The sequence below is a fragment of the Camellia sinensis genome, chromosome 4 (assembly GCF_055761805.1).
Source record: "Camellia sinensis isolate YWXY chromosome 4, ASM5576180v1, whole genome shotgun sequence".
NCBI lineage: Eukaryota > Viridiplantae > Streptophyta > Magnoliopsida > Ericales > Theaceae > Camellia > Camellia sinensis.
In genome coordinates this window covers 196,354,431-196,368,471 of record NC_138964.1, presented here as the reverse complement: position 1 = coordinate 196,368,471, position 14,041 = coordinate 196,354,431, and the positions used below count along the sequence as shown (strand labels likewise).

Genomic DNA, 14,041 nt, shown 5'->3' with positions numbered 1-14,041 from the left:
CAAAGGGTCCTAACAAAATCTAACCTGTGAGCGGCATAAAGAGAAACTTTGAACGATTAACGTGTTGCTTGATTGGCCAATTTTCTAAACAAATTATAACATTTATCAATACATTGCATGAGTCTAAAAGAAAGCAACAATTAGAATCAAATTAGGTGAACAATACCTTACTAAGGTCGGTAGGTTGTGAAATAATTTTTTTCCTCTTATTAGTCTTCTCATGCCAAGGTTTTAATCTACCTCCACCCTTCTGTCCACCTTTTTTTTAAGCCTTTAACTCGTGCAAAGTTAGGATTAGAAGCCATATCAATGTTGCTTCCACTACCACAATCACCCATATCATCAAATGATACCATCATTTTATTCACTTTTGTACACAGTTCCTTAATCCCTTCATCAACAAATTGATAAGCAGGCTTATAAACAAATGCTTGAGTTGCTAGCTTTACCATTCTAGGACAAAGATCCCTGTAACGTGCTGATATCTCTAACTTGGGATCATTCTCATCCACTTCAACTTTTCCTCCCTTAATTTCACCACTTTTGGCATCTAATCTCCATCGACCTAATATGTACCTCTCAGGAATTTCCATAACATTCATTCTATCAAGTGCTTTAATTGCATGACCACATAAAATTCTAATGTTTTCAAACTTTTGACAAGTGCAACGAATTTTTTGACAATTTTTTTCTCCTCCTAACTCATTGACTTCCATATTACCCTCCACTATATACTCTCTATCATCACCATACAACCTAATCATGTACCGAACTTCACCTTCTAACTCATGGCATTGCTTTACTTGACAAGAAAGAGACATATCCAACTCATTATGAAATAAGTCAAAGATAAGAACAGTGTACAAATTCGTAACTTGGTTCAAAATTGGAGACATTTTCAATTTCATTCTAGGCAATTGTTGTCTAGAATTACATATAGCTTTTACTTCTTCGTACCACTTTATCTACAACAATCTGATTGAAGTGGGTAAAAAATTGAACAATATTATGATCAGCTTGCAAATACCTCTTTAATGTTGCGTTCAGGCTTTCACTAAGTTGGGTGCTTCGCATTCCTGTAGTGAACAAGTATTTCATGTATACGTGCGTCCATTGCTCTCTTTTTTCCCAAGTCTTCTTCATCCACACATTCTCATACAAGTCATATTTATCAATCAAAGAATCCCAAGCTTCAATTAACTTGTGTTCATCCTCGCATCCAAAAGTACAAGCTTTGAAATCACTACCAAATTTTGAACCACTCTTATACAAGTACCCTAAATGCTTCAAAGCATTTTGCATTAGGTGAAAAGTGCATAATCCATGGAAAACCTTAGGCATGACTTCAGATATTGCCTTAGTAATTGCCTGATCTTGGTCTGTGAAAAAACTGGTAGGCTTTTTCCCTGACATTGCATGCAAGAAGGTTTCAAATAACCACTCAAATGAAGCTGTAGTTTCATCATATAATAATGAGGCACCAAAAATCACTGTCTTTCTAAAGTGGTTAAAGCCAGTAAATAAAGCTAGTGGTCGATACTCCTTATTTGTGCGAAATGTTGTGTCGAATGATACGCATCACCAAAAAGTTCATAATTTGTAATCATCTCATGGTCAGCCCAAAAAATATTAGTAATCATCTCATCCACATCCAATTGAATTGCATAGTAAAAATATGGATTTTCAGTTGCTTGTTGTTGAAAATATCTTAATAAACTCCCAGCTTTTTCGTATTGCAAATTTCATTGTCTTTTTCCACGCAAGTAGCTTTTTTGGTCTTCTCTCGTGAATCCCAAATTTTTTTCCCCCTGCTAAGGCACTAATGAGATCATGTGATGTTTTAAGAGAGATACCAGTGTCATCAGCTATATGAACATTCAAAGCCTGAGCCTGACATAACTTTCTTTGAGATGGTATCAAATGTGTGTATTGAGGAAAATGCAAAGGATGGTTGTGGTTGTCATCAAACTTTTTCACTATCCACTTTGACAAGTCTCGATCTAAAGATACATACATAAATGCATTGCACTTTGTTCTTGTCTCATGTTTAGGATGATTTACAATCATGTACTGTTTATCTTTTTCTTTTTCTTTTTCTCCCTTCTTACAACAAACAAACTTTCTGTTAATCATAACACCATCTTTTCTACTTTTGTTAAGGTAATCTCTTCTAATGCCAAACCTCATAATCCTTCCATATTCATTATAGAATTGATATGCAACTTCCTCTGAATGAAATTCCATGCCAAGACATGGTGTTTTATATTTGCTCAACTCCCCCATATCTTTGCTACAACCCTCATGTCCACCATTCTCCATTCTAACACCAACAAATCTAAAAAATTGAGAACAAATATAAAAGTATGGTAAGATTTTTTGAGATTGTCATGACATAAAATTTATATAGATGTCACTGTAAAAAAAAATTAAAAAATAAAAAATAAAATATTAGTCTTTGTTTATAATTTTTATAATTTTTTATTCTACTTATCTAATAAGATACCAAGTTGTACTATTAAATTTTTTAGAATTATCTTCTCTAATTTTGAAGTAGCATAACATATTCTCTAGAACATCATGTCTTTTGATTAAAAAAACAATGTTTCTAGCCTCAAAACAACCTAACATTTAATGGCAGGGAAAAAATTGACAAAGAGCAATCACCAATTGACCAATTGAAAGAATTAAGATTCACCTTTTTTTATTCCACAAAATTCATCATTACCACAATATGTTGTTGACAAATAAAATACAGTATAACAATATAATAGATGTAACATTGTTGTCCTTAGTTTTGAAAATATGAAATAAAAGTTAAACAATAAAAAATCTTAAATCTAGTCATTCATTAATTTTAGAATATTTTGTATTAATTTATTTATATATTTTATTGTTCACTTTATTGATGTCAAAAAAAAAATAATAATAAATAAACTGTAGAGACTAAACAAAGCAACACACAAAGGGGCAACAATAAAGGTAGATACATCTAACATCTAGTATTAATAACGAAAGCAATAGTTTTAAAGATAAAGAAAAAAAAATAACTCATAACATTCTACAGGGAAAAAAAACCAACCAATCACAATCACAGTATAGAAGAAAATTATATGTTTTTTGTTGAGGCTTACCAATATTCAAAGAGCAAATATGTTGTATTTCGTACAAACCTGAATAGTATGGTGCAAGCGATAGAGAGCCTCCGACGAAGATAGATAGATGGTTAGCCGATGAGAACAAACTTTTTAGGATTTTGAGAAATTGATAGTTAAGAGTTTGTTTGAGATTATAAAAATAAATTAGAATAAAATAAATGATAAGATCTTAAATAGTGTAGTTTTGATTTTTAAGATTTTAAAAAAAAAAACAAAATTCCAAAACGGAACTGCTATAAAATTTCCAAAACGGAACTGTTGCGTACTGTATATTTATAAGGTACAAATAATATATGTTACAAGGTATAAATAATATATGTGTCGTATATAATATTGAGGACGCAAAGTGGCGCGGCGGTAAGAGCGTTGCATACGTGGGCGTGGTCAAGGTATCAAACCTTGGTGCCGTTGGAATTGTTTGAAATTTTGAAATAACCTTGGAGTCCAAAACGTCGTTTTGGGCATGCAGTTGCGCGGCTGTACTGTACTGTTTTCGAACGTAACAATCCAATGTAATACTAAAAAAAAATGATATGAGATTCTTCAAACCATTCCAAAACGGTGTAGGATTCTTCAAATCATTCCAAAATGAGTATAAAAATTCCTTAATAAATTTTGGATAAATGTATAAATTCAAAAATGTGAGTGCTACGTTTGGAAAAAGGATACTAAGTAATTTTTGTGTGTTATATTGGTGTATTATGCTTGATATTATATTGATTAGAGTGTTACGTTTTAAAAAAAATACAATAATGACTTTTTTTTATATGTTACATTAGAGAGTTACATTTGGAAAAAGTTTGGAGTGTTGCGTTGTTTGTTATATTTAAAAAAAGTATACTAAGGAGTTTTTTAGTGTATTATATTGGAGTGTTACGTTTTTATTCATAATATGAGATTTGTTCTAAAATGAGAGAAAATCCAAAACCTCTATTATATGGATTGGCCAAATAGATAATTTCACATTTGGAGAAATACATTTTTATATGTCAAAAATTAAATCCAAACATGTACGTGACTATTATTTAAATTTAAATTTTTATTTTAATAGGACCTTTGAATTCATAAAAAAAAAATAAAAAAAAAATTTAAAAGATCACATTTTAAAATTTATTGATACTTCATTAAAAAAAAAAAAATTTTTTTTTTTATTTAGATCACACTCATCTATTTTTTAGGGTCGGACCCAACCCAACCGACTTTTCAACCCAATAACAAGATACTGGAACACAACACAACCCTATTTTGCTTCGTTGCCGCCCAAACCTAGCGGCGGCGATGGGCTGCGTTTCCGTTCCCATCATCGCCGCCTCATGAGATTCACACCCTCCTCCGCCGCCGGCACTTTCTCTCTCTTCACCAGCAATTTTCATCTCTCACCGATCAGATCATTCATGGCCACCGCCTCCTCACATTCTCTCTCTTCACTTCCCGCAAAAGACCTCGCCGATTGTGGTTTGGGTACTCCGAGTCGGTACTTGAGCGGGGAGTCAAGGATCGAGCGAGCCTGGGCTCACTGGAAGAAGCTGGGCGAACCTAAGATGATTGTGGCCCCCATGGTTGATAACTCGGAGCTTCCTTTTCGAATGCTGTGCCGCAAGTATGGAGCTCAAGCTGCTTATACTCCTATGCTTCACTCTCGCATCTTCACTGAGAGTGAGAAGTATCGTTCTGAAGAATTCACCACCTGCAAGGTACATATACATACACAATCATATCTGACTCTAATACTATGTATGTGTGTGTATTTACTTCAAATTTTTCTATTACTTTGTAGAATTGTAGTCACTGCAAGTGGTTTCTGAGAAATTTGAGCTATTCTGTGCGTTGTTGGTCTGACAGTATGCATTTTTATTTATTTATTATTACATGTATTTTCTTTTTTTCGAATTCGCAATGCGGTTTTGTTTGGAGAATATTACTGTTATTTGATCTATTATCACAACAGATATAGAAGGCTAAAATATGATTATCGCGGAGAAATTTGGAAATCAATCGAACATAATGGCTGAGAGATGATTTCGTTACAAAAATAGGAGACAAAACTGCACAATTCTACTAAGTGTGTGAGACTAGTTTGATGCTGTTGGATTGGTGATTTTGTAATGCATTTGTTTTTTATTTGTACTTGGTCAATCTGTTTGGTTCAAGAGGTCTTGCTTTCCACTTAAGCCTATAATTGTAATTTGAGTGCAATACTTTGAGCTTTATGAATGGATCTTATAACATTACGATTTAATTAGAAGCTTTGTCTTCCTCTTCGTGGCTCTCCAATCCACTGATCACCCCATTAATCTGGAGCTATGTATTAGGTTTGCAATGGGGGTTACAATTTGTAATAAACAGATAGCCAATTCTGGGTTAATCGCATTGGAGCAAAAAAATAAAAATAAAAATAAAAAATACGAAGTTTGATATGTTTCTGTAGATTATGGCCTGAAATCTCAATTGGGGAGCTGGGACTTCTATGAAACATGTGAAACAGAAAAAAAGGAAAAAAGAAAAAAGAGCACTCTTTTTCTTCAGTATGATAACATAAATGCACAATTTGATCTCCTCAGAAAGAAATAAAGTATCACTTTTTTTTTTAAATTTTTTTTTTTTTTAATATATATATGTTGTTTCCTTTGGCCATATTTGTAAATTTCATTAACAAATTGTCCTTAAATGTTAGTTTTTCCTCATCTAAATTTGATAACTGCAGGAGGATCGCCCACTATTTGTCCAATTCTGTGCAAATGATCCAGATACTTTGTTGAAAGCCGCACGAAGAGTGGAACCTTATTGTGATTATGTTGATATAAATTTGGGGTAATGTATTTTGCACTTAACACCTGATTCAAACTTGCATGGTAATATGTACTTGATATTCAATAATGTTGCAACTTAAGCCAGCCCACAAAATATTACTCACTTGTTAGAAGTTCACACTAAATATTTGATACAAGTGCTGTTAACTGCTCAGTTCCAAACTCTGTGGTACTTGTAGTTCCCGTTAATGAAAAAGGTTCAAAATGGACTGCAAAAGATGCTTTTCATCGAACGCTGTATCCAAACTTGATTCTGACTAACTTTGCTATTAAAAACATAAATAAAAGTATTTGCATGCTATTGTTGAAGCTTATGAAATACTTTATTAGATCATGATGAAAAGAACTATTGAAAATAATATAGACCTTAACAATGGTGTTGAACTTTTGAACCAAATTATAAATATTTTGGAGTGTTATTGCCCTTCAAACTTGAAAGTATAATGTGACAAACTCGGTCCTGTGAAAGATCAAGGTCAAATACAAATTTGGGGATGGGGTATGAACTACATTCTAAAGAAGGGGAAATTATGACACATTGACAGTTTTGGCGGCCTTGCAATAATAAACAAAGAATATTGAGATACATGTGATCACGTATTAATTAATATGTTGCTGTCATATAGGTAAATATTCCAGTACACATACCTCAATGTCCGACTATGTGTGAATGTGAGTGCCTGTGTAATGTTGAATATTATTGATTTTTTCAATTTTATTAGTTATTCGATAATAATCCAGGGAACAGTTATTGAATGATATTATATTGATTGATGTTTCTTTATTTGCTGACTGGCATATACTCCCTGCACTTGGCAAGGCATATAATTTTATGCACTAATCTATTTTATGATTTTTTTGGCCATGACATCAGACTTTATTATTACTTTCCCAAAACTGCATGCCTGCTACTAATTACTCCCTTTTTTTTTTTTCTTCTTTTTTTCACAAGATTGTATTATTATTATTTTTCTGATAATCCATGTTATCTCCCACGTAGCCCAGCCCAATTGGGCCCAAGCTATTATTGTCATCAATATCTCCGTGTTTATGCAAACCTTGATATGAAGGTCAATAGGGATGCTTTTTGCTTCGACAAAATCATTGTTGACCTATTTTGACCATTATTAAAGATGGTAGAATTGCTCAACTCATTACTACTGGTGTGCTACTGATTAACACTTAGGATGTGCTGTTATAATAAATACTCCGGTTGTTTACATTCAGCATTATTGCCATTCAGAGGATATCAATAATCCCTTATTCTGTACAGGACTGTCAGTTTATGGTACTGATCTAGGACAAGTGCGGTGAATACTTTCCTCCAAGTAATGAGCCCAAAATTGATAGATGGTAAAAGGGGGCAAACACAAGATTTTAGGGACTGTTTTGGGCACTGTGAACAGTACTTTGTTGGTTTAGTGATCTTTTGCAAGTTAAGTGTGCTAGGGTTAAAGAATTATGATGCTTGAGGGTTGGATATGGGCTAATGCAGATGTGATTGATTTTGTGGTTTTAGAAGCTAAAAGGGCTGAGGGAAAAAAAGAAAAAGAAAAAAAGAAAGGGGATGAATAAGAAGAGTGAAGAAAAAGTCTAGGACTTGCGGTTAGAATTGTATCTCAAAAGTTCTAAAAATTCTCTATGGACCTATTTTTCCTTGAATTAGAGGCATTACATTGTCTATATTGAGTTTGAAAACTTTATTAGTTACCAACTAGGACTAGGACTCCTAAAATAGGAAATCAAACTTCTGACTTTTAAAACCTCCCTAAGACCAAATAAAACTTATGAAAAAATGAAAAAGAAAAAGAAAAGTGAATTACATACTTAGCTTATATGATGACCAATGGGTGAATGCCTATTGCCCATGCCTAGAAATTCTGCAAATTACCAAAATTCCCCTAAGTTATAAAGTTAATAAATCATATCGAAAACTAAATAGATTAATACCTAGCCTAACTAACAAACTAACCATAGAATATGACCTTCCCAAACCTAAAAACTTAATTATTCATTGATCCATTTGATCCCAAGTGAATTCAGCTTGAAACCAATCAATTTTTAAACGTAACCGCTTTTTTAATTTTGCTTTTTCTTCTTTTTTTTTTTTTTTTTTTTTTTGTTTTGGTGTGACAGGCATTGCTTTTTCTTGACCTTCTTATGGTTTGCATCGGGTACTCATTCTTTCTTTTATTTACATGGTGCTTTAAAAATGGCTTGTATCAATTGCCTTTCAAGAGCATTCTACTGGTGACGTCAATAGCTTAATGTGTTTAATGTATGTGCAGGTGTCCTCAACATATTGCTCGGCGGGGGAACTATGGAGCTTTCCTAATGGATAATCTTCCTCTCATTAAGTCCCTGGTAGAAAAATTGGTTTTCAACCTTAATGTCCCAGTATCATGCAAAATTCGCATTTTCCCTGATTTACAAGATACCATAAACTATGCCAGGATGTTGGAGGATGCAGGTTGCTCTCTCTTAGCCGTTCATGGCCGTACAAGAGATGAAAAAGATGGGAAGAAATTCCGGGCCGACTGGAGTGCCATTAGGGCCGTCAAAAGCGCCGTCAGAATTCCCGTCCTTGCCAATGGGAATATAAGACACATTGATGATGCCGAGAACTGTTTGAAAGAGACAGGTGCTGATGGGGTACTCTCGGCAGAGTCTCTCCTTGGAAATCCAGCTCTCTTTGCCGGGTTTCGAACTGCTGAATGGGTATTAGGCGGCGAAGAAAGCAACGAAGATCGAACACTAGATCAACCTGATTTATTGATAGAATATTTGATGCTTTGTGAGGAATATCCCGTACCTTGGAGAATGATCCGTTCTCATGTGTACAAGCTGCTGGGAGAGTGGTTCCGGATTCATCCTCATATAAGAGAGGACTTCAATGCGCAATCCAAACTCACTTTTGAATATCTTTATGACATGGTCAATCGGCTGAGAGAGCTGGGTGCAAGTATACCGCTTTACATGAAAGATTCTCATGTACGAAGAGTATCCGCAAATGGGATTGGTGCTTGAATTGCATGCTTGCAGTCAACTGAGTTCCGAACGAATTAGCTCCCGTTTACACTTAAATCGCTCATCATTCTTTCAGTACAAGTCTCTGCTTGTCGAACTAATTGATACTGAGCAAATCAAACGAAGCTGCCAGAGGGTGTATGAGCAAAAAAAGAACAGACACTTTATTATATCTATGATCTATCCACTTTCTTTGCGGTGATTAATTCTTGGAAGCTCTGGTCACTCTCTTTCGAGCTTCAGTTTTTGAGGCAATTACTAACATTTTTCTTTCCTACACAATGAGGAGTTTTGTATTGTTAGTGTTCAATATTGAAGTCATGGTACGTCCTTAAAGTTGGCCATAGTTTGTTTTACACAGTTTGGCTACTGAGAAGCACACCACAGGGATAGGGCGTGTATTTTAAATGTTTCTTTTGGCCCCAGTTCGAAGGTGTTTTTTTGGTTTTTTTTCAGAAACCTCTCATCTCTAGTGAATTTTGTTCATCCTCCATTTGTGGTTTTTTTTTGATCGGCCATCCTCCATTTGTGTTAAATGGGACAATCCATTCACGGGCTCATCCTTCTGAGTCGATGAACTTTTTCCATTTTTTTTTTTTGGGATAAATTATAAATACATCCTTTAAGATTTTTTTAAAATACAAATTGTTTCTTGTGATTTTAAAAATTACACCATGTCTTTTGAAATTTCTAATTTCATAACATATAGCTCTTTTTATGAATAAATTATAAAGTCAATTATTAATTTTTATTGATTTTAAAAATTTATTTTAATTAGCAAGTTATGTAAAGTTATTATTGTATAGGAAAGTAGTTAGGAATTTTATTTTTTTAGTTAATTTCGTTAAATAAAAAATTATGATTTGTAATTTTTTAAATAATAAGAAATAATTTATATTTTAAATAAATTTTAAAAGATGTATTTGCAATTTATTCTTTTTCTTTTTTCGTTCTTGTTATGTGACGTCCCAAAATTTCCAATCCCCGATGCACCTATCTATAATCGTACAACGTGGTGGAAATGTGAGGCATGATCGTGCAATTAAAATTGCAATAAGGTAAGAGAACGTGAATTATGAAAATAGAACCCCTTTTGCCATGTTATCAGAATAGTAGAGAGAGAAAATAATGTGTATTGTATATATTCAATCTATCAATTATAATAGGAGAATGATGTATATATAGGCTAAGAAACTTAGGTGTATAGGAAACCTAAGTGTACAGAATACAAGAGTTCTAAGAATAATAGGAATAGATAACAATTAACACCCCTTCTCAAGCTTAAGGTGGTAAGGCAGAGAGTAACTTGAGCTTTGGCGAGAAGATTAGAGAAGCGTCCTAGAAGATGAGCTCTGGTGAAGAGGTCGGCGGTCTGCTCAGGAGAGGTAACAAAGAGAAGATGAACAGTGCCCCGAGTAACATGCTGGCATATGAAGTGGCAATCTATTTCAATATGCTTGGTGCGATCATGGAAGACATCATTATGTGCAATCTGAATATCACTCTGGTTGTCACAATAAAGATTGGTGGCAGAAGAATGAGAAACTCCCAAATCAGAAAGAAGCCAACGAAGCCACACAAGCTCTTGAGTAGTGTCAGCAGGAGCATGATACTCAGCCTCAGTACTAGAACGAGCAATAAGAGTTTGCTTCTTACTACGCCAAGCAATAAGAGAGATGCCCAAGAAGAAGCAGAACCCAGTAAGTAGGATCCCTCGCCCAATCTACATCAGAAAAGGCATGAAGCTGTAGAGAAGACTGTGCGGAGTAGTGAAGACCATGAAACAAAATGCCTTTAAGATAGCGCAAAATGAGAATCAGAGCATCATAGTGTGGAGAACGGGGGGCAACCATGAATTGACTGACAATGTGAACAGCATACGCAATATCTGGACGAGTAACTGTGAGATAAACAAGACTGCTAATTAGCTGACGATTTTTGGTGGCATCAAACAATAGGGAACCTTCAAGAAGTGTAAGACGAGTCTGGGGATCAACAAGAGTAGTGGCAGTCTTGCAATCGGTAAGGCCAGCATGAGCCAAGAGATCAGAAGTATACTTGGCTTGGGTAAGAAAGCAACCAGATGAATCTTAAGAAATTTCCAAGCCAAAGAAGTAGCTAAGCAAACCAAATCTTTCATGTCAAACTGGCGACAGAGAAACTATTGGAGACTAGAAATACTTGCGGGGTCATCTCCAGTGATAATTATATCATCCACATAGAGGAGAAGGAGAATAGTACCACGCTTCGTCTTACGTATAAACAAGGCAGAAACATGGGCACTGGAGGAAAAGCCAAAGTCACAAATGGTAGAGCTGCACTTGGCAAACTAGGCACACGGAGCTTGTTTCAAACCATACAAAGCACGACGAAGTTTGCAAACTTTGTTTGATGGAGTAGAGGAACTAGGAGGAGGTTGCATATAAACTTCCTCAGTGAGATCACCATTGAGGAATGCATTCTTGATATCCATCTGATAAAGACTCTAGTAGCGAGCAACAACCATTGCAAGTAAGCTGCGAACGGAAGTAAGACGAGCAACAGAAGCAAATGTTTTTTCATAGTCAATGCCATACTCTTGAGTAAACCCTCGGGTGACAAGGCGAGCTTTGTAAAGCTCAATGGAACCGTCGGAATGAGTTTTGAGCTTGTAAACCCATTTGAGTTTTATCACATCCCAGGTATGAGTTTTATCGAAAGCTTGCAGTTCATCAGTTATAACTTGTTGCCAAAGAGGATTAGAAAAAGCTTCTTGATAGGAAGTAGGTTCATGAGAGGAAAAGACAGTGGAACCAACAATATAATCACGGAGAAGAACAGAAGGTTGTCTTAACTGTGTAGAATGACGCTCTGGTGGAGGAGGAACCTCAACAGGAGAAGGTGTAGAGCCATCAGCAGACACAGGATCCTTAGGATGGACAATAGGCGTAGGCAGTTGTGAAAGCATGAAGTTAGAATCTGCATCAAAGTCATCAGAAAGCAGGTCTATAGAGAGATTAGTAAAGATTGGTGAGTCGGTGGACTGTGGTAAGTGAAACTTGGAAAGATTTGAGAACATTTTGTGTTCCCAGAACACCACATGACGGGAAATACAAAGTCGTTTGGAGATAGGATCCCAACAACGATACCCTTTATGTTCTATACCATACCCCAGAAAACAGCAAAGACGAAAGCAAGATTCTAGTTTAGTGTGTTCATGAGTCTGAAGTAGAACAAAACAAGCAGAATCAAAAACTTTAAGAGTGGTGTAGTCAGGAGGAGAACCATACAAGCGCTCATAAGGGGAAATATTAGTTATGACAGGTGTAGGTACACGATTTATGGTGTGGATGGCAGTGAGGGCAGCTTCCTCCCAAAAGTGTTCAGGACAAGAAGATGAGATGAGAAGAGCCCGGGTAGTGTCTAGAATATGACGGTGCTTCCTTTCGGCTCGTCCATTTTGTTGGGACGTGCCGACACAAGAGTGATGAGATAGGGTACCACTAGCCTGAAGAAAAGACAGAAATTCAGAATCTAAGTACTCTTTAGCATTATCAAAACAAAATATTTTAATAGTATGAGAAAACTGAGTGCGAACCACGGCAGAGAAATCATAATAAATCTGTTTAAGTTCAGATCGATTTTTGAGAAGAAAAAACCAAGTATAACGAGAAAAATTATCAACAAAAATCACAAAATATATTGACCCCCCCATGGTCAATGTGGTGGAAGGTCCCTAAATATCGAAATGCACAAGATCAAAAGGAGCAGTAGACATAGAAGTATTATTATTAAAAGATAAAACATGTTGTTTAACAATTTGACAAGATAAACAATCGACATCTTCAAGACGGACATGACCTAACTGACCACTAAAAACTAAAGTTTTCAAACGACTAAAAGAGACATGTCCTAAGCGATAATGCCAAAGTTGTAAAGAAGACAATGAAGAAGTAGATGCAGTAATGAAGCAATAGGAGCATCAGTAGATGATGTGGAGAGAGCAGCAGTAGATGATTTGTGAGGAATGTGAAGATGGGTAAGCTCGAGCAGACGTCCATGCTTACGGCCTATCCCAAGGATCTGTTTCGTTTGAGGGTCCTGCACCAAACAACTATTAGCAAAAAAGGTAATGGTTAGACCAAGTTTACATAACTGACCAACAAAGATAAAGTTCAAGTGAAGAGCAGGAATGTGATAAGCATCAGAAAGAGACACAGTAGAAGTAGAAATGTGGCCAGTGTGACGGACAGTCATATGAGAACTATCAGCAGTGTGTATGATAGGGACAGAAGACGATGATGATATAGAAGAAAACATAGTGGAGTTAGAAGTCATATGATTACAGCATGCGGAATCAAAATACCAGGGAGAATTACTTGAAGTCACGGAAAGAGCAGTAGAAGGAGGAGTACCGATTTTGGAAAGCACCTGTTGGATGAGGGACTCAACATCATCCATAGAGAATGAAAGAGTAGCGGAATCAGTGAAGTGGTGAGTAAAAGAAACCTCAGAAGCAACAACAGCAAAGCAAAAACCTTGGCGAGATTTGGACTGATACCCAGAACAAGAAGACCTTTTCTTGGAGGGGGCTTGAGGACAATAGCGTTGAAGATGACTGGAAGCAATCTTATGGCAAGTAAAGCATTCACGAACTTGGCACTGAACAAAAGAATGAGTGGCTGGTAGGCCATGGTTGAGACAATACTGGCAGGAACTAACGGGCTGTGAAGATGAGGAACTCTGTGATGATGGCGTAGTAAGAACAGAATTCATATTCTGAGTTTTGAGAGTCCCAAAATGAGTCTTCTATGATAATAGTTCAGTAATGGCTTGCTGTAAAATGGGCAAGGGCAAACGATGAAGCAATGAAGCACGTATAGGCTTAAAAGTGCTATGAAGAGCGATAAGGAACTGTAATAGTCGCTGATGATTTTGATAAGTAATAAGCAACTGTGCATCCTCAGAATATGTCCATGGAGGCTTAGAAAGAGTTAGCTGGTCCTAAACAGACGACATCTGGGATAATAAGAAGTCATTGATAGACTGACCAGGTGCCTGGCGCATGTG

At 35.7% G+C, this 14,041-nt stretch overlaps 2 protein-coding genes across 2 annotated transcripts; one reads left to right on the top strand and one right to left on the bottom strand.

The window, feature by feature from the left end:
- Nucleotides 1-236: 236 nt before the first annotated feature.
- LOC114279069 (protein FAR1-RELATED SEQUENCE 1-like) lies at nucleotides 237-2,319 on the bottom strand. Its single transcript, XM_082923987.1, has 3 exons — nucleotides 1,854-2,319; nucleotides 1,105-1,406; nucleotides 237-965 (listed from the first exon to the last, which is right to left on the bottom strand). Exons 1-3 carry the CDS (start codon nucleotides 2,317-2,319, stop codon nucleotides 237-239), a joined length of 1,497 nt encoding a protein of 498 aa, XP_082780113.1.
- A 2,019-nt stretch (nucleotides 2,320-4,338) lies between these two features.
- Nucleotides 4,339-9,485, top strand: LOC114279079 (uncharacterized). Its single transcript, XM_028221257.2, has 3 exons — nucleotides 4,339-4,849; nucleotides 5,860-5,966; nucleotides 8,254-9,485. The coding sequence occupies exons 1-3, from the start codon at nucleotides 4,469-4,471 to the stop codon at nucleotides 8,990-8,992; spliced, it is 1,227 nt and encodes a 408-aa protein (XP_028077058.1). The 5' UTR covers nucleotides 4,339-4,468; the 3' UTR covers nucleotides 8,993-9,485.
- Nucleotides 9,486-14,041: the final 4,556 nt, after the last annotated feature.

Coding starts and splice junctions, on each gene's coding strand:
- LOC114279069 (XM_082923987.1), bottom strand. CDS start 2,319: ATGGAGAATGGTGGACATGAGGGTTGTAGCAAAGATATGGGGGAGTTG. Junction 1,407..1,853: donor TCATATAGCTGATGACACTG/GTATCTCTCTTA, acceptor ATGCAATGTCAG/GGAAAAAGCCTACCAGTTTT. Junction 966..1,104: donor AAAGAGAGCAATGGACGCAC/GTATACATGAAA, acceptor AGATTGTTGTAG/ATAAAGTGGTACGAAGAAGT.
- LOC114279079 (XM_028221257.2), top strand. CDS start 4,469: ATGAGATTCACACCCTCCTCCGCCGCCGGCACTTTCTCTCTCTTCACC. Junction 4,850..5,859: donor AAGAATTCACCACCTGCAAG/GTACATATACAT, acceptor TGATAACTGCAG/GAGGATCGCCCACTATTTGT. Junction 5,967..8,253: donor TATGTTGATATAAATTTGGG/GTAATGTATTTT, acceptor ATGTATGTGCAG/GTGTCCTCAACATATTGCTC.